We start from the raw sequence: 22634 nt of genomic DNA on the forward strand, positions 1-22634 counted from the left end.
TGGGGGTCAGCCTCTTCTCCCAACTAACAAATCATAGGATAACGGGAAATGGCCTCAGCTTGTGCCTGGGCAGGTTCGGATTGGATATTCCTCCATCAAAAGGGTTGTGCTAGCTGGTCCTGCTAGCTAGGGGCTGGCCCCGGTTTTCTGCAAAGCCAAGGTATGTTGCATATCTTAAGGCCCTTAAAGAACTGATCACTGTATAGTAAATGGCTTGGTATCTCAACATTTAATGGAGCTAGTAGAAAATGTCTGCAGATGTACTACAGTTAGGGAGTTAGCAGCAGATTTCTTTTCCGTAATTCTTTTAAAGCCTATTTTGTGATTTAACTGAGAGCTGAAAGTTCAAAACATTGCTCTAAAAGATAGTTTGATTTATAAGATCAGGCTAGGGTAGACTAAGTGTCCACATTCATGTGGTCACGGAAGCACCAAGATGTTCTTCTGGCTCTGGTACTGCAGACCACATTTCTTTCTTATATGTCCATGAATGTGATTTCTTAGATATTGTGAAAAGTGTTTTTCTTCAGAAAAAAAGAAAAAGCTTCCCAAGAGAAAATATTTTAAAAACTCTGTTGGAAATAAAGGCTTCAAAACTCCTAGAAATTATGTATAAAATATTCAATAATAAAAAACCTAAATTTAAGTACAATGTTTTGCTTGCATATGAAAATAATGTGAGACAGGAGTCTTTGTATGTGCTGTGGGAATGCTGCCAACTCATTAGAAGGTATTTTTATCTTTCTTCTTCACACTATCTAGGCACAGGATGGCTTGTGGTTACTGAACTTTCTGTTTATTAACAGGGACTTGTATTAAAATGTTTCTGTCCTTTGTACAAATTGCATGACCAAAGTGCTTCTTCTGAACACTTCTGATTGCCACTGCTTGTACCTTCAACCTAGAATTATTAAACAAAGTAAGACACAGCAGCTGAATCCTGCTGATTCAGCTTATTTGGTGTCTACAGATGCCTTTTAAGTGTTCAGAAATCCACGAGTGTCTGAAATGTTTATTATTCCTTCACAGCAGAATACAGTACCCTAAACCCAGGAACCTAGGCCTCACTGGGAGCACTAGATGCTCTTAGTGACACAGAGGGACTACAAAAGAGGGTCAAGTTACCTGTCTGATTTACTGGGTTTTCAATGGCTAGAACAGTCAGAAGCCCAAAACCCACACCCAAGTCCAGAATGATTGTGTCAGTAGATAACACATCCCACAGAAAACCAAATACTTCCATGTAATAACATACTGGTTTAGCAGGCTGCAGGACAGCTTTTAATTCTTACACAGAAGAGACAGATGATGAAAAACAAGTAAAAAGCCCAAATACTTTGATGACATAATAAAATTCTGTCTTTTTTGTTGGAATTGTATATGCTATAAATTCAACATATACTAGAAACAATTGCTTGAGGGAAGAGGGGCAAAAAGAAATTAAGGGGAAAAATCCAAATAATAGACAAACAAATTGAGTTCTGGCTTTTCCAAGCATTGTCATGCTTGATTTTATAACCTAGAAAATGCTTATTTGTTTGGGGTTCTGTTTAAGTAGCTTTATGTACAATCTATGAAAGCTGCAGTTCCCATCCTGCAACATTCTCCGGCCTATCAGCAAGGAAGACACCTTGGGATGCACCAGGCAGATCTCAGCTGCCTAAGTGAGTGCATTAATGAATAGCAGCAGTGTTTGCCAGCTCTGGGGATAAACATGCATTATAAGTGGGTTGAGTGCTCATCTCTGAAGTTTGAGTACTGACATGTTAGCAGTGAAAGGTGAAAAGGAATACAGAACTCATCTCATTCAGATGTATTTTCTTAATAATATAACAAAACATAACAACCCTTAATAAACAGATTTCTCTGAAAATGTTTAAATCATTTTTTATTAAATTAAAGAGAATACTAAAGACTTGGAAGAGAACACCAAGAATTTTGAGGATATGAGGAAATAAAACAGTTCCCCATGAAGCATGAACTAGCTACTCAGTATTTTTACATTAAAAAAAATAGCTTTTGCTAAACCCTCCTCAGCATTTGGTTTTAAGGATGAAAATGTACATATGGAGTAATGAGTTATGGCTCATTCATTAGTCACATGACCTTATTCCCACAGGATCACACACTCAACAAAAGCAGCTCTGGTCCTATATCCTATATCCTATATCCTATATCCTATATCCTATCCTCTACCTATACCTATATCACTTCCTTTCACCAAAAGAGCTTGTACAGCTGGGAGCAACAGGGCTGGGAGTGTGTCAGACAGGAAGTATAAGAAACAGGTCAGCCAGATGATTACTTGCTGGAGATGTTTCTCTGCCATAAGTATTTTGACACAAGACAGGAGGTACTTTTAAATAGTGTATGAGGGAAATGCATAATGAATTTTATTTACTGAAATAATAAACAATAGTAAATAATAACATAGCTATGAAGTAATTCTCTAAAACACAAGCCAAATATATTAGTTTCACAGGTAGCCACAGGGTCATATTGTTATTTCACTTATTCTATGTTTCCCATATTTTTAATTCCTCAGCATTATAACAAAGACCTGCACAGAACTTGGTTTCAGAAGCTCTCTTCACAACCAATGCCTCAGTTAAGCTTGTACATATAACTCTGCAAGGTCGAGTTAAGTAATCATAGTGGGGTTTTTTCAAGTATAAACCTAGTGCACTGTGAAACAGTGCTCACAGCATTGCAAACATCAGTTATCAAATGAAATGATCTTTTGCTCTTGGCATGGTAATTGTGAATTTAACTTGTGGGTTTTTTTCCCTTTTCTTTCAGAACAACCATTTTTCTGACTTTATGGACAAAAAAACTGGTTATAAAACAGTCAATATGTTGGCAACTGCAATTACACAGGGTAAAGAGGTGCTTGCTGTTGTGATGGCGCTCAACAAATTAAATGCCCCTGAGTTCTCAAAAGAGGATGAAGAGGTAAAATGTCACACAATAATACAGCTCTAAGTTCAACAAGTAGTTTGAGTGACTCTATATCTTAATTTAATACTTTTGTCTTATTTTTGATCTTTGTCATTTTTAGGTATTTAAAAAATACCTCAACTTTATATCTTTGATGATAAGAAGTAATCATACATCGTATCTCTACAATATTGAGTCACGAAAAAGCCAGGTATAGAAGCATCTTTTTAATAAAAATACTTCCTTCTTTCTCTGAAAAACCTATCATTCCCACTATTTTATATTCTTGCAATCTTATTGAAGATGGGATACAATCTATTTATTCTTTTTTTAATTTGTTAACAGTGATGCACCTTATAATTTCATTCTGGAATGACTAGAATTTTTATGTTTTCTTATTGTTCTGAGCATTATTCTCTTTCTTTTTTGTTGTAAATAGATGCTTTTGTGGTCTGCCAACAAAGTATTTGAAGAGCTAACAGATATAGAACGACAGTTTCATAAAGCACTGTATACTATTCGAATGTATTTGAATTGTGAAAGATACTCTGTTGGTCTTCTGGACATGACTAAAGAAAAGGTAACAATTATTTTTCTTACTTGCTAGCAACTCCTAGGGTGAAGTTTCCAAGACACAAAGTTACCATGTTTTCTATCACTTTGGGATAATTGACATAATGTTACAAGGATTACATGCAAACTATAAGTGTGACAAAGGATACAACCAAATTGAACATAAAGACCAATTCTGAAATATTTTTTTCATATTCATAATTCCATGTGAGAAAGGATAGAGGTGCAGCTCTGATTATTGCTTTAGAAGTATCTACCTGCTAAAAAAACAATTAAGTTGTACAGCTATTTAGGGAAAAGACTAGCCTGCAATTTGCTGGCAAACTTTTCTTGTCTGGAATATAATTACCAATGTTTTCTTAATATTTTCGGAAATATGACCATAGTAAACTATGTAGGAATAAAAATCAAACTGTAAGACACAGATGTGATGTTATCTAGGGACACGGAACTGATTTTTTTTCCTTTTTCCCTGTGTCTCATTTTCTCAGGAGTTCTATGATGAGTGGCCAATCCGGCTGGGGGAGGCAGAGCCTTACAAAGGCCCCAAGACACCCGATGGACGAGTGAGGATATTAATTTTTCTTTTTATTAATCTTAAGTTTGATGTTGAAGTTGTAAAAGTCACCTAGATGTTTTTATATTTTTATCTAGGAAGTCAACTTTTATAAGATTATTGACTATCTGTTACATGGACAAGAAGAAATCAAAGTCATTCCGTGAGTATTCATTGGCAGCTTGTGAACGTGTGGTAATTAGATATTGCTGGGATAGAATGCCACGTCTACATTGTAGAAATAAATTAATTTCATTGTCTCTCAAAAGGTCACCTCCAGCAGATCACTGGTGTCTTGTCAGTGGATTGCCAACATATGTTGCTGAAAATGGTCTTGTAAGTTCCTAGCGAAACTAAAAACTAGCATTTTAAACCATGCTGTTGTTCTGATTGAACAAAAAAACGCCCCAAACCTCCCCATGATCAAAATCCTCCACAAAAATACCATGATGCTTTCAGTGCCTTTGGTTCCCAGTGAAATCATTTGAATCAGTATTTTGGATGGAGACAAGGTCTCAGCACAAATGGTGAAAACAGCAGGATGATTTCCCTCATATTGTGGTGATATCAGAGGAACAATATGTATGTCTGATGTCACTTTCCAGGTGTGCTAAATATCACCAATCATGTCAAAGTAAGAAAATCAGCACAATGCAAGGTTTTAAATTTTTCTTAATTTCCTATATCTTCTTGCATAGACATAGTAATTCAAAGTCAGGATGTATGACAGCTATGAGTAACCCTATGGCATTTTTAATAGAGCCCTTAGTACTCAATTATTTCTTTCTAGAAACCCCATGCCATTTTAAACTGGAAGTGATTTTCTTAACCATTATGCTTTTGCACTGTGAGACACTGAGGGACTTTGCTACAAACCTTCCAAAACGATGTCTGTTAGAATAACCACATCTAATTTAAGAGGAATGGTTCTAGTTTCTGTAGCTGGCTAGGATGGTCACTATTGCTAGATTAGAAATAACCATTCCTCTTAAAAATATTAGACCAAGTTTTGATGAACATTATATTCCATTTAAACAATGTGTGATTTTCTTTATGCTGCAGATTTGTAACATGATGAATGCACCAGCAGATGAATACTTCTCATTTCAGGTAAATTCAGTAATGTTAATAATTATAAAATAATGTAGAAAAAATTCTAGTGCTTGCCACTAATTGATTATACAGTTGATTGTATAAATAATTTCTCATTTGATTGCAATGCACAAACAAAATACTTCTGTTACATTGCTTATGTCCAGAGCTGTATTATTACTTTCAAAGAAACACACATTTCCTGGTTTTTGGTTTTCCTACAGAAAGGACCAGTGGATGAATCCGGATGGGTTGTCAAAAATGTCTTGTCATTGCCTATTGTCAACAAAAAAGAAGAAATTGTGGGAGTTGCAACATTTTACAATAGGAAAGATGGAAAACCTTTTGACGAGTATGATGAACAAATCACTGAAGTAAGCTTAATAGGATTAGAGGGTTTGAGGAACTATGTGATGTTAAAAAAATATTGCAGTAAAAAGGCATTTTTATATGTCAAAAGTTTTTCAAATAGGCCATATTAACATCTAGCCAAGTGTCTATCTTCTTCAAAATGCAGTTTCTTCTGAGATTTTATCTCCCTCTATAAAACTGAAATTTTTGAGTGATCATTTGCATTCCTGTGATGAAAAAAAGTTGCTTATAATTTTACTTTTAATGCTTTGACTTTTTAATGACGGTCAGCATCTCCTAAGTAGCAGTCGGTAAGCAGGTGTGGTCTGCTGCTTGCCAATGCTTGCCAAGCCTGTGATCATGGGAGTTCACAGAGCGTTCATAATCGCATGCACTCAGGCAAGATAAGATGCTACACAGTGTACCCGAGTCCACCTACCTGATTTAAGCTTCATAAGCCTCAAAGTCCTGTATATAAAATGGGAATATTAATTACTTAATTACTAGGCTGAGCCAAACATCGTTAGAAGCTGTGAGTGCTAACAGACCTGGCTGAAGGAAGATAAAGGCCTCTAACAAGCAGAGTAGCACCTTGCTTTTCAAAGGGCATTAACAGAAATGGGACTTTATGAAAACTAAGGTCAAATCATCGGGTTCATTCTGTTGTCATGGCATTATCTCTGCTTTACTTGACTTTGTTGCAGACTCTCACACAGTTCCTGGGGTGGTCTGTTTTAAATACTGACACTTATGACAAAATGAATAAACTTGAAAACAGGAAAGACATTGCTCAGGAAATGCTCATGTACCAGACAAAGGCCACGCCTGCTGAAGTTGAATCAATCCTGGTGAGTTTCTGTCCACAGCCACTAAATTAAAATGGGTAACTTACTACACAAACCCTGAATTTTCTTACTCTTTTTTTGTTTTTAGAAATACAAGGAGAAATTGAATGCAAAAAGTTTAGATGAATGTGACCAAAAGGATCTAATCAGGATTTTGGTAAGTCATTAAACTAAAAATTCTGGTGGTGTATTTATATCAGACAGCAATGGGACCTCATCATAGGAAAGACTGTGTATGGTGAAATCCTGATTAATACAATCAATGTTAGCTATCAGTTCCACAGGCTAGATGGAGTTGACATCCTCAACCTCTTCTCTCCTTCTTTGTGCAGGCCCCACTGCTACCTACGGGGAAGCATTCTGTCCCAAATGTACATCAAGACACTTGAACAGTCAGAGTTACATAGGCATTTTTATATTAATTACATTTAAAGTGTTAAATTTCTTAAAGTATTCATAGGGTAAATGCTATCTCTATAACTGAATTTAATGTATTGAATTCTGAAAATAAAAGAAGGCATATAGTGGTGAGGCCACTTTCATTCTCGGTAAGAGAAGATAGGTAGGAGTGTCCAGTGGAACAAACTTACTTTCAGACTATTTTTCCTGCATTTTCTGCATTTTCTGCATTTCCTGCAATTTCCTATATTTCTGTAGGCAGAGAAGTCTAGACAGTGACCTGTGACTCCACAGTGACAAAACAGATTTCACCTAATGAGTTCTCTGCTCTACTACTCTGCTACTACTAAAACAAAAATGAATTTGTAGTGCAGTTCTCTGACTGCCTTAGTATTTCAATCTAGAAAGGCAGTGTCTTTGGAAGAAAGCTCTTTTTTGTCCATTTGGAGCGCTTTAGCTGTCCTGGAGCACATGAATTGGCCTACTTTATCTGGAAAAACCTCAAATTCAGAGAAAAGACGTGCTCTGAATGAAAACACTGAATGAACTTGCACTGTTAATGGATCAAAACAGAGCTAGTCTGTAGTAAAAAGGTCAAAATATACACAAATCTGTTGACTTCCAGTACCAAACACTTCACACATTTCCTCCTATTCCACCGCATTTGCTAATGTCCACATAGCCATAGGGAAAAGACCTCATGAAACTCTTTTTGGTTATCTACATGTGCATGCTGGAATACATTGGTGTTAATGTTTTACTGGCTTCCACACAACAGATGCTCACACAGCTTGCATGTGGTAAAATAAAAAAAAAAATCAACAGAAAGTGTGTAGCTTCACAAGCCTTTTAAAGGAAATTTAATTTAGCAGCATGAAAATCTTCAACAAATAATAGACATTATAAGTTTTCTTCATGGATACAGCAAAATCTAATTATTCTGATAGAGGCTGCAAATTTAAAAACATAATACTGGTATGAATTTTTAAATCTACAAAAAGCAATTTGTTCTTTCAACATTGTGGAGTCACAGATTCAAAGATCTAATATCTTCTGCTCTGGCAAGGCTACATGCAAGTGCTTTATCCTATTATAAGACCTGGAATCCCAGATAACTAATAGGATAAAGCAGGTGTTTCTAGATCTGATGATTCACCGAGTAATGGGTCTTAAAACAACACTGGTCTAGGTTTCTTTGTCCTTGATCTCAGATCTGCATAGATATGAAGGAAAAACCCAGGGAGGAGAAAAGGGATGATCAGCCTTATTTGTTGAAATATATGAGTACATTCAGTCATCTTTTTTCTTTCTCCATAAAGTGAAGATCATTTACAGACTGCTGAGGAGGAAGGGAGTCATTGTGATAATATAAGCTATTTTTGTGTTGCATCAGACTTCCTTGAAGAATTCTTATTTGTATTGGAACACAGTCTTTAAAATATGATGCTGCTCTCCCTAGGCTTTGAGAGATGAAGAATGTTAGAGAACAGTTCACTAATAGCACTATTACAAGTTAGGCTATTCAATGTGAAGCTATATCATATATACAAAATAGGCAATTTAATTTGGTTGAGAAAAAGATAAATGTAGCCTTGAGATCAGGCAAAAAGTGGGAGAATTTGGGGGGGGGAGTGATTTTATACCAGGGAAGGGAATTTCTAAGGACCAAGATTCCTAAACTAAGGTAATGTTGAGATGTGAGATGGTCACAACACATTGCCCAAGGCTTTTATCTATTAATTTTGAGAAGAAAGCCAGCAGTATCATGATTGTATTTCATAATTTAATATACATTAGTTCATACTGACACTTGAGACCGTTGAAGACATAGTAAGCATACTGTCCTTGAACAATGTTTCTACCCAAGAAAATTAAAAAAGCTTTTCCAACTTTGTTCTTGACAGAAAACCCATTGTTTTTGATATTTCCTAACAGAAAGAAGAATTACCTGATCCAAAAGATTTAGAACTGTATGAATTCCGCTTCAGTGACTTTCCTGTTACAGAGCACGGCCTGATAACTTGTGGAATACGACTGTTCTTTGAGATAAATGTTGTTGAAAAATTCAAAGTTCCAGCTGAGGTCTGGTTTATTTCTCTTGTTTATATTTAGTTTTAAATAGAAGAAAAATAGCTGATTTTACATACTTTAATCTAGAAGTAGGCAATACTAAAATATTACTCGTATGGTTAGCAATCTTCCATTTTCAATTAAAGGTTTACATATTTGTCATAAAAACATAAAATTAATCCTGAATTGTGTAAGCTAGGCAAGGAATTAAATCCACATGCATCTATGTAAGAAAAATCTGCTGTTCCCATTTTCAATGAAAAACATTTGTTTTCAAAGGACTGGCACAATTAAGTAATTCCATAGTATATTCTAGTTATTTAATGGGAATTCCCTTGTTCTGTTTCAGTTAACAGCTGTCTGACTCACTTTTGTTCCCATAGGTCCTTACAAGATGGATGTACACAGTCAGGAAGGGTTATCGGGATATCACTTACCATAACTGGAGACATGGATTCAATGTGGGACAAACAATGTTTACTCTGCTGATGGTAATGTTGCTAATATTAACCCCAAATTCATTAATTAGCATACTTTCAACTCTAGATGGAAAATTGAGGAAGACACATGCTCAGAGTTACCTGTTTTCTTTTACAGACAGGCAAAATAAAGAAATACTATACTGATTTAGAAGCCTTTGCCATGGTTGCTGCTGCTTTCTGCCATGACATTGATCATAGAGGGACCAATAACTTGTATCAAATGAAGTAAGTATAAGAGATCAAATATAGGGAAATGTACTACTTTTAGTGGAAAACAAACACAAAAAAAAGTCAGAACTTGCAAAAATGTAAGGTATATATTTCATACTCATCTGGCATGAATAAATACTTACGCTAGACAAGATTTCTGCCCCAGGGCGCTTCAGGCAGCTGAGACACAAAGACGAAATGCAAAGGCAGAATCTTAGAAGGATCTCCTGAAGCTGCAATCCATTTTTAAGACTCCAGCTTTTTTAAATTCTAGCAATGCTTGGATTGTAGCAGACAGAGCCTCATGCACCTGAGGACACAAAGAAATTAGTAAAGTAAATTAAAATCCATAATTGGATTACTTTTTCGAGACAGGGTATAAGCACTTTTCTGGAGAGGGATTCAAGATGTGACATAGACAAAGGCCAGGGAGACTGAATTTTTTTCTCTGTTTTCCAATGTCTAATTTGACTAGTTCAATAGCTCCTAGCCCACACTCAGTTTCTTGATTTAGGTCCTTTCCTGAGGTGTAATCTCCTCACGTTATATGAAAGTCTGAGTCAATAAGCTTGAGTTATACTGCTGGGTCCACAGGCCCAGAAGTTACACGTCATGAGGTTAAAGCTTTGCAATTCATGCTGTAATATGTTCTGAGAAAATATTCTAAAGGATTTCTTTATGATTTTTAACTAGTTTGTTAGGAAACAAGGTAAAAATTTAAATTTCCCTTTGTATTAAAACATTATGTATCATGATGAGACCCACTCTTCTCCTGAGGAGTGAACATCCCACCGTTTAATCTTTTGCATGATCTGTGTGGGCTTGGTTCCATGTGCTAGCCAGAGAACACGTTTCTCAGAATATCATGTGTGCCAGAAGACTGTAATTTTCTGGCTAGTTTCCGCCAGCCATATCTCCAGAGTAATTGATCCTACCCCTCTGACCCTGAATCCACTCCTCACATTTCAGCCTTTTCAGCCTGCGTGCTAGAGCAGTGACGCAAAGGGATTTTCTGATTATTCCCAGGGATTCTCCAGGTGACGTAGGAAAGAGAATGACAGATGCTGATTCTTATTCAATGGGCTGCCTCTCATCCAAACAAGTTTAAGGGGGGTTGTAGCGGGTCGGGTTTAAATCTTCCCGCTGTGGTCTTCCCTAGATGAAAGCCCTCTGCATGAGGTCCTACGCAGTAAAGCTATTTATAGAGCTCATCAGGCTTTACCACGACAGCCCTAATCACATCAGAAAATACGGGTGCCATGTAGCAATCCACCTTGGGTTATCTGGGAAACAGAGCTATAAACCAAGGGAAAAAGGAGGAGAATACACTTCCAAACATGTAGAGCTACCAGGAGCCCATGTAGGTAGGATGCCTCTCCTTTCACCTCACAGCCATAATCTGATGCAGAATTTTCTCTTCTTGAAGCTTAGTCCAATGTCAGGGAATGCTTTAAGATCTATGGTAAAACTGAACAAACCTGAGCTATCAGGACTTTTGCTGTTCATAAAATGGCAATTTTGGGGGAGTGAAGTAGCTCAAGAGCATTAGAAGATTTAAATTCCATTATACTGTTACTTTAGATTTAAGTTATAGTTAACTAGAATCCCAGGGCACATGGCCCAGTCATTACAGATGTACAAGAGTTCAAAAGCCATGCTACAGAATAAACGCTCTAAGATTGATAAAGTCTACTTTTAAGGTACATGTAAGGAGCATAGATTAAACAAACAGCAAAACTGAACAAAGTAAGTTTTTTGTAAGACTAATTAAAGGCATATTTTAAATACCAAAGTTTTTGAAATAGAGGCATCTAACAATGACTTCGACTTCAGTGGGCACTGGTCACCCAGCGCTCTCCAGGTTCCATCATTACTCAGTCACAAAAATGAAGGGAAGCAAGTTGGGTCTTTTTTTTTTTTTTTGTCTGCATCATAGCTAATATATACAGATTATACTATTATACCAATAGTATGAAACCTCATTAAAAAAATATTGCCTTAAAGTTACATCTATATATAATACTCTAAAGAATTACTTATTTTTCCACAGGTCAGCCGCTCCCCTGGCAAAACTTCATGGTTCTTCCATTTTAGAAAGGCATCACCTAGAATACAGTAAAACCCTGCTGCAAGATGAGGTATGTCATGGACCTTCTGCTCACGCCAATCAACACTGAAGATCCAATTAACTTAAAACATTCCAAATTTTAGTGGGTCTCACGCATTTCTCTAGGTCCACATAAGAAATGTTAAAATCCAGAAGTTTAAGAAATTCTTACGCATTTTCCACTTTTAGTGAAACATCAGTGATTCTGTCTGGAACAGATTCACCTCAGATGGAAAGGCTTTTCCTCTGGGCCTCGCTCACACTGTTCAGGTTTTTTCTGTTTGCACAAAACAGCTGATGTTGAAACCAAAGCAAAAAATACAATATATATATGCAAAATCCTGTCGTTAAACGGCTGTGCCTGGTTTATGAGGTCTGAATTCAGCCGCAGGCTCTGGCAGCTGAGGAACAAAAAGAGATGCTCGTGGAGGGCCCCCGTGCCCTCAGGCCAGACCCGCCCCGGTCCTGCCTTGTTCACGGGGCCGGGGTTTGACCGGCCCTCCTGCGCTGCCCTGCCCCGCTCCTGGCCCGCTCCTGGCCCGCTCCTGCCCCGCTCCTGCCCCGCTCCTGCCCCGCTCCTGCCCGTTCCTGCCCCGTTCCTGCCCCGTTCCTGCCCCGTTCCTGCCCCGCTCCTGGCCCGCTCCTGCCCCGCTCCTGACCCGCTCCTGCCCCGCTCCTGCCGCGCTCCTGCCCGTTCCTGCCCCGCTCCTGCCCCCCTCCTGCCCCGTTCCTGCCCCGTTCCTGCCCCGCTCCTGCCCCGCTCCTGCCCCGTTCCTGCCCCGCTCCTGGCCCGCTCCTGCCCCGCTCCTGCCCCGTTCCTGCCCCGCTCCTGGCCCGTTCCTGCCCCGCTCCTGCCCCGCTCCTGCCCCGTTCCTGCCCCGCTCCTGCCCCGCTCCTGCCCCGTTCCTGCCCCGCTCCTGCCCCGCTCCTGCCCCGCTCCTGCCCCGCTCCTGCCCCGTTCCTGCCCCGTTCCTGCCCCGCTCCTGCCCCGCTCCTGCCCCGTTCCTGCCCCGTTCCTGCCCCGCTCCTGCCCGTCCCAGCAGCGGCGCTGATGCTCCCGCCGCATCCTCGGGCTCAGCTGCCCCGCAGGGCCCTGCTCCTCCTCTGGGCACCGACCGCCGTGCCCTCAGCGGCCCCAGGCTCTGGCCCGGCCACAGCAAAGGGACACTACTGACACTCTCTACCATGTATTTTGCTGGGTGATTTAACAGCAGGCCATGTACATACGCACCCCTTCTATCCCTTGTTTGCAGCAGTGGGGCAGGCACCCATTTCACCCTCATTTTCCACTTCTAATCCCTGTGGTGATGCTGTCACCTGACCTCATGAGGCCATGGAATAAATCCTTACGCTAAGCAGTAGCACTGCATTAATGAAAAACCTAGAAGGTTTATGATATGAAAACAAACAAACAAAGGCCTTCCCCTTTATTGATGGTGATGTACTTTTTCAAATGTGAGGTGCCAGGGACTGACTCCTGCCCTCGGGCAGAGCAGCGGGCAGGAGCTCTGGAGGCTCTCACCGGCAGCATCACTGTGCCCTGGCTGACACAGGCCTTGTATCTCTGTTAAAGGAGGAAATAAAACTAAGACACTTTAAAAAATGCTGTATGATGGTCGCATTCCCTTTGCCTGAGGGAAAGGACATTGCACTACCATGGTAGGTCCCACCCATTGCTGCAGACAATTGTGCCAACCCAGTTTAACAGGAAGAAAAGGGGAACTGGGAAGCTTTAAAAAGTCAGGAAAATTAGGGTAATGGAATATGAAATTTTAATTTTTATCATTATTTTAATTTACGGACCATGGTCGGCCAATTTTGTTACCCTATTCTGTGAGACAATCTGTATAGTACAAACCAAAGACAGTGTTATAAAAGGAATTGAAATCCTAAACTTTCCACCTTGCAGAGTTTAAACATCTTCCAGAACCTAAATAAGCGCCAGTATGAAACCGTTCTACACTTATTTGAAGTTGCAATAATAGCAACTGACTTGGCTTTGTATTTCAAGTAAGTACTAAATTCTGTATAACTTCTTATTGAAAAAAATCAATCCTAATGAATGTATAACTGTAGTTTTTAGTTGTTTGTATGCAGCATACAAAGATGTTTATATGCAGAGAACAGAGCTCTATTTAACATTGTCGTTCAGTCTAATTCTTGCAAAAACCAAGACATTCTTAGTTTGAGTATAAGCTTTCAAATTGGCATGAATTTATATAATACTTGGTAGGTAATACATTTAGTAGGTCATTCCAATATACTTTTAGTTACAGCAAGCACTATATTCCAGAAGTGTGGATTCTGTAGCCCAATCATAAGGTTGTGTGCATGTGTGATATTTAACATACCAGACAACAGATACTCAGAGTAAACAGGAACATGCTGAAAATTAAAAAAAAAACCTGGCAGACATCCACTAGATCCTAGGACTAAATATGCCAAAGACTCCAAATATCAAACTATCAATCTGTTCCTAAGTTACTGAATTAATGTGCTTTAATAAGGGGTATCCTCCTTAAAATATGTGGAGGATTTTGTTTTATGACTGGGACAATTTAAAGTCAGAAAACAGGTAAAAATTCAGGAAATTGTTTAATAGCAGTTATTAAGATTTAGAGAACAGTAATTGCATTACTTCATTCATTCTAAGCAAAAAGTAGAAGATTTATGAAGCAATAGCAAGACAGGCTTATGTTTTTGAAAGTTCTTTTCTGTCAGGTCTTAGTCATTCCTAGGATTTTTGATGGGAGGGAGTGGCAGAGCATCTATTAGTATTTGCTTCACTCTTCCCAATTCAGTATGTTACAGGAAGTAACGAACATGTAATGCTAAAAAATGAGAATGTTGCCCCAAAGAGTTTAATCTGAAGAGGTAGGAAATTGGTTGTTTCTTTGTCAGGAACTCTGACATACTACTTCACATGTCAATGCTACGTAGCAAAATCAAAGTGTCAAGGTTACCTAAAAGTTTGCATTCAACAGCAGGAAAGTATTGCTTTGATGTTACTATGACTAGGATGGTACTTGGGAAAAGCACAAATATCATAAATATGATTTTATATTTCATTTTTAATGCAGGAACTCACATTCAGTAATATATGCTTTAATGATTTGTTTTAACAGGAAAAGAACTATGTTTCAAAAGATTGTGGATGCAATTGAAAAAATGGAGACAGAAGAGCAGGCAATTAAGTATATATCTATTGACCCAACGAAAAAAGAAGTCATCATGTAGGTGGTTAATATTTTACTCCTTATTCAATTGATTATCTAGGACTAGATTTTAAAAGAATTCGGGCACCTAAACATGCAAATTTGGACTTAGTGTTTTTTGTCCAATGATGAGCATAACCATGATTTTAATTTAGAAACTGATGCCTATAATCTTCTTAAAATGTGCAAAATATTAATTCATTTGGCATCCTAAATTCCTTAAAATCTAGACCTTTTATTTTTTTATAATCATCCTAGCACTGGATAGTTAGGGTTGGTAGGGACCTCTGGAGATCATCCTGTCCAACCCCTCTCCCAAGGTGGGTGACATAGAGCAGGTTACACAGGAACTGGTCCAGGCAGGTTTTGAATGTCTCCAGACAGACTCCACAACCTTCCTGGGTAGACTGTTCCTGTGCTCTTCTACCCTTAATGGATATTTGTTCTTCTTCATGTGGAGGTGGAACTTCTTGTGGTTTAGTTTATTGCCATTGCTCCTCACCCTGTTGTTGGGCAGCACTGGAAAGAGTCTGGTACCATCCTCCTGACATCCAAAACTGTATTCTTGTTTTGGTTTTTGTTTTCAAAGGGCTATGATGATGACTGGATGTGACCTGTCTGCAATAACCAAGCCCTGGGAAGTGCAGAGTAAGGTATGTACTTTTGAAGTACACAATACTGCATTTACTCTCTGTTTTATTGCTCTGTTTTATTTTGGTGCAGGAGCAATTAAAAAATGAATTAACTTCTTATTACTTGATACATATTTAAGTACCTGTTACTTCTAGAAAAGAACCTCTACCTTTCTGTCACTGTGAATGGAGGTGGTCAGTGATGTCTCAAACACTCTACAGTTGTCAACCCTTCTCTACTTGTCCTTCCACTAGAACTGGTACTGCTGATTCTGGCAGCTGTTCTACCTACCCTTAAATATCACTCAATTATTTCTTTGCTAGACAACTTTTGCTATTTTTAGGGCACAGAATTAATACAAGTGAACTGTGTCTGTTCTGTAGATCTTGGCGCCACTGCAAAGCAGCTTAAACACACTAAAATTCTGTAATACAGAGTGGTACTAAGTCCTTCAAGTACTCCAGCATTTATTGACCATCCTGCTAAAGCTCATCACTTAGCCTTCCAGGAATATGTTTTAACAAAGCATAATCAAAATACAACTGCAAATACTTGTTCTTCTAAGTTATACACATTACAGGTATTACAAGACTCTTACATTGCTAATATTGCCTTGTTTCTGTTGGCAATAATCTCTTATTTACTCAGCATGCATCAAAATATTGCTAATGATAATTTGCTGGGAAAAGCCTTAAGTACAGCAGACAGTGTCTGTATGTTTTTTCACATTTTCTGGAAGGCCTTGTTTTACTTATTTAAATGTACTACTTTCTGCTGACAATTCCACTGAATTGTACCTATTCAGGTTGCTCTCATGGTTGCAAATGAATTCTGGGAGCAAGGTGACCTGGAACGAACTGTGCTACAGCAACAACCTATTGTAAGTACTAAATAATTTAACTGCCTTAAGCAATATTAGCTGTTATTAAAACATGCAATAAGTAATGAACCATGATGCTTATGAGATCACTACACCAAAAAGCAGGATATCTACATATTCTAAATTACTGCTCTTCTGTTCTAGCCTATGATGGACAGAAACAAGGGAGATGAACTACCTAAGCTCCAAGTTGGTTTCATCGACTTTGTGTGTACATTTGTGTACAAGGTAAGAATAACTGGGTTTGTTTTCCTGTTCCAGCAGTTCTCATGGCACAATTAGTGACAAGATGTTGGAGTAAAAATTCTAGACAGTAGCAGTACTCTTGGCCACAGGGCGAACAACTATCACAACCACCATAATTTTTCAGTATTTTGTTACATCAAAGAATTGTTCCCATAGAAGAAATTCAAGAGATGTGAAGCAAATTCATAAAAGAGGAAGATCCCAGTGAAACTTTAGGATGCTGAGGTTTTGTTATTGCCTTGAAAGACTGAGTTACAAAGTCCAGCTTGATTCTTCCCACTCCCATTTAATATAAGCAAGCAGCGTGGATGGTTACAAAAAGCAGTTAATAGCACAGCAAAGGGGATAGGAATAGGCAATATTTGGGGCATGTAAATAGGCTGTTTCTTCTGTAAGGCAGTGAAATGTCCACATTCTTAATCCCTGTCTAGTTTTTATTATCCAAAAATGTCAGGCAAAAACGTGATGTCATTTTTTAACATCTTCAGAAATATCCAGTAATAAATTCCAAGCAGATGAGGATAACAGACTTTCTAAAATTGTATCCTGATCCTGATCATCATATGACAAAATATCATGTATCATAGTTCTATTATATGAGTCAGGCTATCATATGTGGGATTAGGGAAGACATTAAAATGTGCAGCATATAATTCCAATATTTTCCTCAGAGATTATGTGCACAATAGGGCATTATTATCCCAACAGTATTTCCAGCAATATGCCTTGGAATTAGATATAATAGAAAAATGAAATGTTTTCTCAGCAGTATTTCCACAATTTCAGACTTAACAATTCATCAGTGTTTACAATTTTCTAATTTACTAATTTCAATTGCTTTTACAGGAATTCTCGAGGTTTCACAAGGAAATTACACCTATGTTTGATGGTCTTCAAAACAACAGAGTTGAATGGAAAACACGAGCTGATGAATATGAAGAGAAGATGAAAGCTATTGAGGAACAAAAGAAAAAGGAAGAAGAAGCAGCTGCCCAAAAAGGTTAAGTAACTTCTTAAATTTTCATTTACATGTATTTTTACAGCAGTCAACATATTCTCTCTCTCTCTCTCTCTCTCAAATTCACACATGCAGTGCAGTTGTGCAATATTAAACTTTATACTAATGGTATGCAAGTTCTGAATTAGCCAAATTAGCTTTATCTTTACTTGAAAGAGAAGTAACTTTTAAAGCCTACACAAATCCAGTACACTGACCTCATTTTGTGAACTGCAGAATTACATAATATGACCACCGCAAAAGTGAAGGGAACATAACATTTCTTCTGTCTAAAGACTTAAAATTGAATGTAATTAAACACTTGCTTATCCAAAATACAAGAGATGTGTCAAAATTCTGTGTGGCATCAGCCCCAAATGTATTCAGGTGCTTTGTTTTCAGTTGAAAATGAAAAACATAAGGAAGAGAGAGTATGTATTCAGAACATAAAAAACTAGTGCCAATCCCCACTTCTCTTCCAAGCTTAAGATAAAGCTTTTGGCTCTAGTTCCCTACCACCCATTTCTTGGCCGAAATACACACTCTCATATAACAAATTCAATATTAATTTTCCAAAGACAGACCAAGTCCTAAAATTGGAAGCATGGTTCTGCACAGCATAACATAGAAGAGAATCTGATTTTATAGAAACTTGAAACCTGTCACTCAAGTGTAAGCGTGAAATGAGTCAGTTACTTTTATTCTTTGTAATGCATGTGGAGCAGCAGGTCTACAGCTCTGCCAGTTGACTGAGATGACTGAAAAGGTTCCAAGGTTAAAAAAACCCATGTGTGATTAAGTGATATATGATCAGCTAGTTTGAAGAAGAAAAGTTAGGTTACTCTGTGTTTCACACATCTTTAAAATACAAAACAGTACCAAATAATAATCAGTATCGGTGGGAAATAGGTGAGTATTCTTCACATTTCACACAAAAGAAGCTATTCAAGGCCACCCATCAAGTTACTGTCAGTGTGTGTATGTCAGTGTCAGTTATTGGCTCCTACAAAATTGATACTAGGTTACAATAAAAATGTTAAACAAAAAATAAAAAAGCTGTTGAAAAGTGGTTTAAGAAGTACTGTAAGTTACATGATTTAATCAAAGCAGATTTTTAGAAGAGTGGAATAGAATGAGTCAAATATTATGGCCTGCTCACACTGTGATACTACTTATACACATTTTCACAGAAATTCCACCCTCCTACTTACTCCCAAATTTATTTTCAATGACACTTTCAGTTTTTTGGAAATCATATAATTTTATTTAAGATTCATTTATTGCTGAGAACTAGCTGGTTGTCAGTATGTTTTTCCTTACACTGGAACATAACCATCTGAACTTCCTAGAAATACCAGCAAAACAAAACAAAACCTGGGACCTCCTTACACAACTTCTAATCTCCTTATACATTTGCTTTCTCAGCAAAGAATATTATCAAAAAGTTACCAAAGTCAGTCAAAAGTTTCCAATGCTCCTAAGCATAAACTTCTTAAACAGAAATTAAATAATCCATTTAGGAAGAGTCAGGTATTTCTACACTCACTTGGAGGTTATGACCATCCTACATTGCTGGTATTTTGAAATCACTTAAGTCATTGAATTAAGAAATATTTTCCTTATAGGAAAACAGGAAACCTTACACAGGCAAGCATGGACAGGCTGATTTGCAGAAGCTGAGGATCTGGTCTTTGCATATAATAATTGGCAACACAAAACAAAAGGGAATTATTCTGCATCCTTTAAAAACACACACTGGAATGAGGCCATGGACATTTGTGAAGAATAGATCTGACACTGTCAAATCAAGGCCATGTAAATATATGGGTTTGTTAAGTCAGTTCATACAAACAAAGATTTGATACATGCTGAACCATGGTGGTTTCTCTAGAACACACTGACCTGGCTATTCTTAGCCATTCAGTAGACACAAAATAAACATGTTTGCTGAACCACTACAGTGGAAAGTTCAGAACTGAAGTAAAGAAAAAATACAGTATTAAACTGAGAAAATCAAATACATAGTTAGTAACATAGTGTTGATTATATCCAAAAATTACAGAGGGTAGGACACTGATTATGTGACATGTTTCAATGCAGGTGGAAAGGGTCGAAAATGACCTAGTAACATGGTGATCCACAGCTTTCAAATGTAAGTTTTAATTCTAATATTGGTATCTTACCTTAAGTGAATCTGGAAATGCAATTTATTACACTGAAAGAATCTTAACTATGACCAATGAACATCTGTGGCATCATTTGAGGGAGAGTAACAGAATCAGTAGCTATAAATAAAAACATGAGAAGAGTCTCTCTCTCTTAATTAGTAATTACAAAGGGATTCATGCAGGGTTGGAAAAAGGTTTATGCAATTAGGTCAAATTAAAGTTTTTCTATCATCTGCTTCAAAAATAGATTCACAGATTATATTGATTCAAGAGTTTCTTTCTTTTGCATGGCTTGCATACCTCAGTTTTGTATGTGTGGGACAGAGTCATATATTTAAATACTGAAACTTTCCAGTAAGAGTGGTTCAGTGTGTGTTTGGTCCCTTGAGAAATGTTGGTATCAACTCCTACACTATCTACACATATGTATATATAACGTGTCATTGTTTCTTATTCCAATATCCCAGAAAAGCACTGAAATTTCAGACAGCCAAACATAATATGCAGAAAATAAAAGCAGCAGTCCATAATAAGGAATTAGAGCAGCTAAAATTAACAGAAAATACTCATTTTACTTTCCTTCCTTGTTTTTTAACAGAAAGTGGTGCTGCAGGTGGAGGTGGTGGTGAAGAAGGAAAATCCAAAACATGTGTAGTTTTGTAATTCTTTGTCTCAGACACTGTTCCTGCTACAAGAAAAGAAAGAACTAGAAAGAACTTCAGTGAGCCCCAGTGGATTTCTGCTTTGCATAGAATAGTATAGATCAATCTCTTAATCCTCTTAAACACTTGCCATTTGTTGGAAATAATTTTTAATGGGTTAAAAAAATGGTTACAATTAAAAACTGGAAAAAATAATGGTGCAAAATGAGTTAACTGTGTGCTCCAGGTACTTTTCTATGTCACTCAATTTACATACAGTACTTTTGTTACAATATGTAACTTCTACACACTGTCCAGAAAAAATACAAATAATTTTGACATATGTTATATGAAATTACTGAATGAAATCTAAGATGTAAAATTCAAACAAAAAATTGCAATATTTTCAACTTGAATATTTAGATTTTTATATTATGTGTATTTCCCTAATCTGTAATTTTGCTATTTTCCTTTATTTTCAATACTATATAAAGTCCTAGAGTAAAACATTTCTTTCACTTTAGGAATGCACAACACAATTCCCTAGCTCTTATCTATAAAAAGCAAGCCCATGGTACACTGTACTTTTTCCAAAATTACCAATGATAAATCTGTAAATTATAGCCACTGTAGCCTTTTGATCGTACACAAATGGCTCTCCCACAGTTCCTAAACTGACCAGCTTTTATTGTAAATATCTAAAATAGCAGACCACAAACATCATACTTACATCAACCACACAAATAAAAATTTACTAAGATACACCAGCATATCTACAGCAGGATCTGCATTCAAGGGCATTTTAAAAGGCTCACATATTCCCAGTGCCTCTCTTTCAAAATGCAATGAGTTAAAGTTTTTGAAAACCAATTAATTGGCACCAGTTTCATCGTCTGAGGGAGAGCAAAGCAGAAGTAAAGCACATCAAAATTCCCATTACCTGTCTTTCTACAACCAGTAGACTGCACACAAATGAGCTCTTCATGAACACTGATCTTCCTCCCCAAACCTTTGGAACAAGGCCACTCCATACCTTCCACTCAGGAAGCCAGCTCCTCCAGCGGCTGGAGGAAGGCAAATGGCCACTCTGTCAGACACTGACCTGAGCATTCACTGGAACCTGTTTCAAATCTAAGGAGACGGATGTCAAATGCAACTCCCGCAATAGAGAAATTCAACAGACTGAATCCTGCCACTTTTTCTGCTCCTTTGAACAAAGCAGACCCACAATTTTTTTTTCCTCTGAAGGACCCTCTGCATCCACAGGGAAGGGAGAATGAGCAATTTGCTCTTTACAAACCCTTCTAATGCTCTGTGAACAGAGATACTGTGTACATTTATCACTCAAAATGAAAGGAATCCACAAAAAAACTCCAAACACTTACAACATTGACTTACAAGTGGGCCAAATATTTTATGCAAACAGTTATGGCATAAAACTGGGTTTCATGTTATTTTCTGTATTAAATGTCGCTACTAAAGAAAACCATTTCAAGGTTGTTTGATAATGTAATTTCATTCAAACTGTATTAAATGATGTATTTAATATGTATAGTGTAACTTTTTGTAACTGTATTTTAAAGACCCAAAGAGAAGCTAGTTCTTCAGAACACATAGTTAATGTACAATACTTGAAGCAACAAATATAGCAACACAGTCGACAAAAACCCCTTTGGGCAAGTTGCACACATTTAAGCAGATTGCTGCAGATTGGATTTGACTCTCAGCCAAGCTCGCAAGAAGCAAGATGACAGAGAATTAACCTTTAAATCCACCTTCTTACCTAAAGAAGCCTTCATGCAAGGATACGTTTTTTTCTTATTCAAGGACACCCTAAATATGTCCTTGTACTGTCATTTATTGTGTAAGTACGAAATGTTTAAAATGTAATTATGTTAAGTAATTCTTGTAAATAGAGTTCTCAACTTCTTCATGAGTGCATGTGAAATGTTCATAAATACACTGAAACCATCTCTGCTGTTACATTGTCCACATCAAATACTTACTAGAAATACTTTCTATACCTACAGTGAGACGTACTTGTCAAAAATACATTTTATACAACATTAACTTCCTCAGATTAACATGAGAATTAATTCTAAAAATTCTGACCTTCATATCCACAGTATTTTTCACCAGACAGAAAAAATATAGGCGTGGTACCAATTAATGTTTCTTTGAAAACATGATTGTATGAATGTTTAAAGATGTGTTGCAACTGAAAGAAGAAAA

At 37.4% G+C, this 22634-nt stretch overlaps 1 protein-coding gene across 3 annotated transcripts; it reads left to right on the forward strand.

Moving 5' to 3' along the window:
- On the forward strand, positions 1 to 22532 carry PDE6C (phosphodiesterase 6C). 3 transcript variants are annotated; one of them, XM_066190597.1, is made up of 23 exons: positions 1 to 160; positions 2800 to 2952; positions 3059 to 3148; positions 3377 to 3517; positions 4002 to 4076; positions 4165 to 4229; positions 4336 to 4402; positions 5129 to 5176; positions 5383 to 5532; positions 6214 to 6357; positions 6443 to 6511; positions 8689 to 8835; positions 9207 to 9314; positions 9421 to 9530; positions 11566 to 11653; positions 13532 to 13632; positions 14748 to 14855; positions 15427 to 15490; positions 16276 to 16350; positions 16495 to 16578; positions 17443 to 17596; positions 19694 to 19745; positions 20360 to 22532. In XM_066190597.1, the coding sequence occupies exons 2-22, from the start codon at positions 2821 to 2823 to the stop codon at positions 19711 to 19713; spliced, it is 2040 nt and encodes a 679-aa protein (XP_066046694.1). In that variant the 5' UTR covers positions 1 to 160; positions 2800 to 2820; the 3' UTR covers positions 19714 to 19745; positions 20360 to 22532. The 3 variants fall into 3 exon arrangements, with proteins under 3 accessions (XP_066046694.1, XP_066046692.1, XP_066046693.1); XM_066190595.1 differs by lacking the exon at positions 19694 to 19745; XM_066190596.1 differs by lacking the exons at positions 1 to 160; positions 19694 to 19745 and adding an exon at positions 1655 to 1664.
- The last annotated feature ends 102 nt before the right edge of the window (positions 22533 to 22634 follow it).

The sequence above is a fragment of the Chamaea fasciata genome, unplaced genomic scaffold (genome assembly GCF_029207755.1).
Source record: "Chamaea fasciata isolate MVZ Bird 193981 ecotype frontalis unplaced genomic scaffold, bChaFas1.0.hap1 SCAF_9, whole genome shotgun sequence".
Taxonomy (NCBI): Eukaryota; Metazoa; Chordata; class Aves; order Passeriformes; family Sylviidae; genus Chamaea; species Chamaea fasciata.

What these genes read in the sequence shown, in the direction of transcription:
- PDE6C (XM_066190595.1), top strand. Translation starts at nt 2,821, where the DNA reads ATGGACAAAAAAACTGGTTATAAAACAGTCAATATGTTGGCAACTGCA. An exon ending in AGGATCTAATCAGGATTTTG is followed by an intron (nt 6,512 to 8,688) that starts GTAAGTCATTAA and finishes ATTTCCTAACAG; the next exon opens with AAAGAAGAATTACCTGATCC. An exon ending in CAATGTTTACTCTGCTGATG is followed by an intron (nt 9,315 to 9,420) that starts GTAATGTTGCTA and finishes TTTCTTTTACAG; the next exon opens with ACAGGCAAAATAAAGAAATA.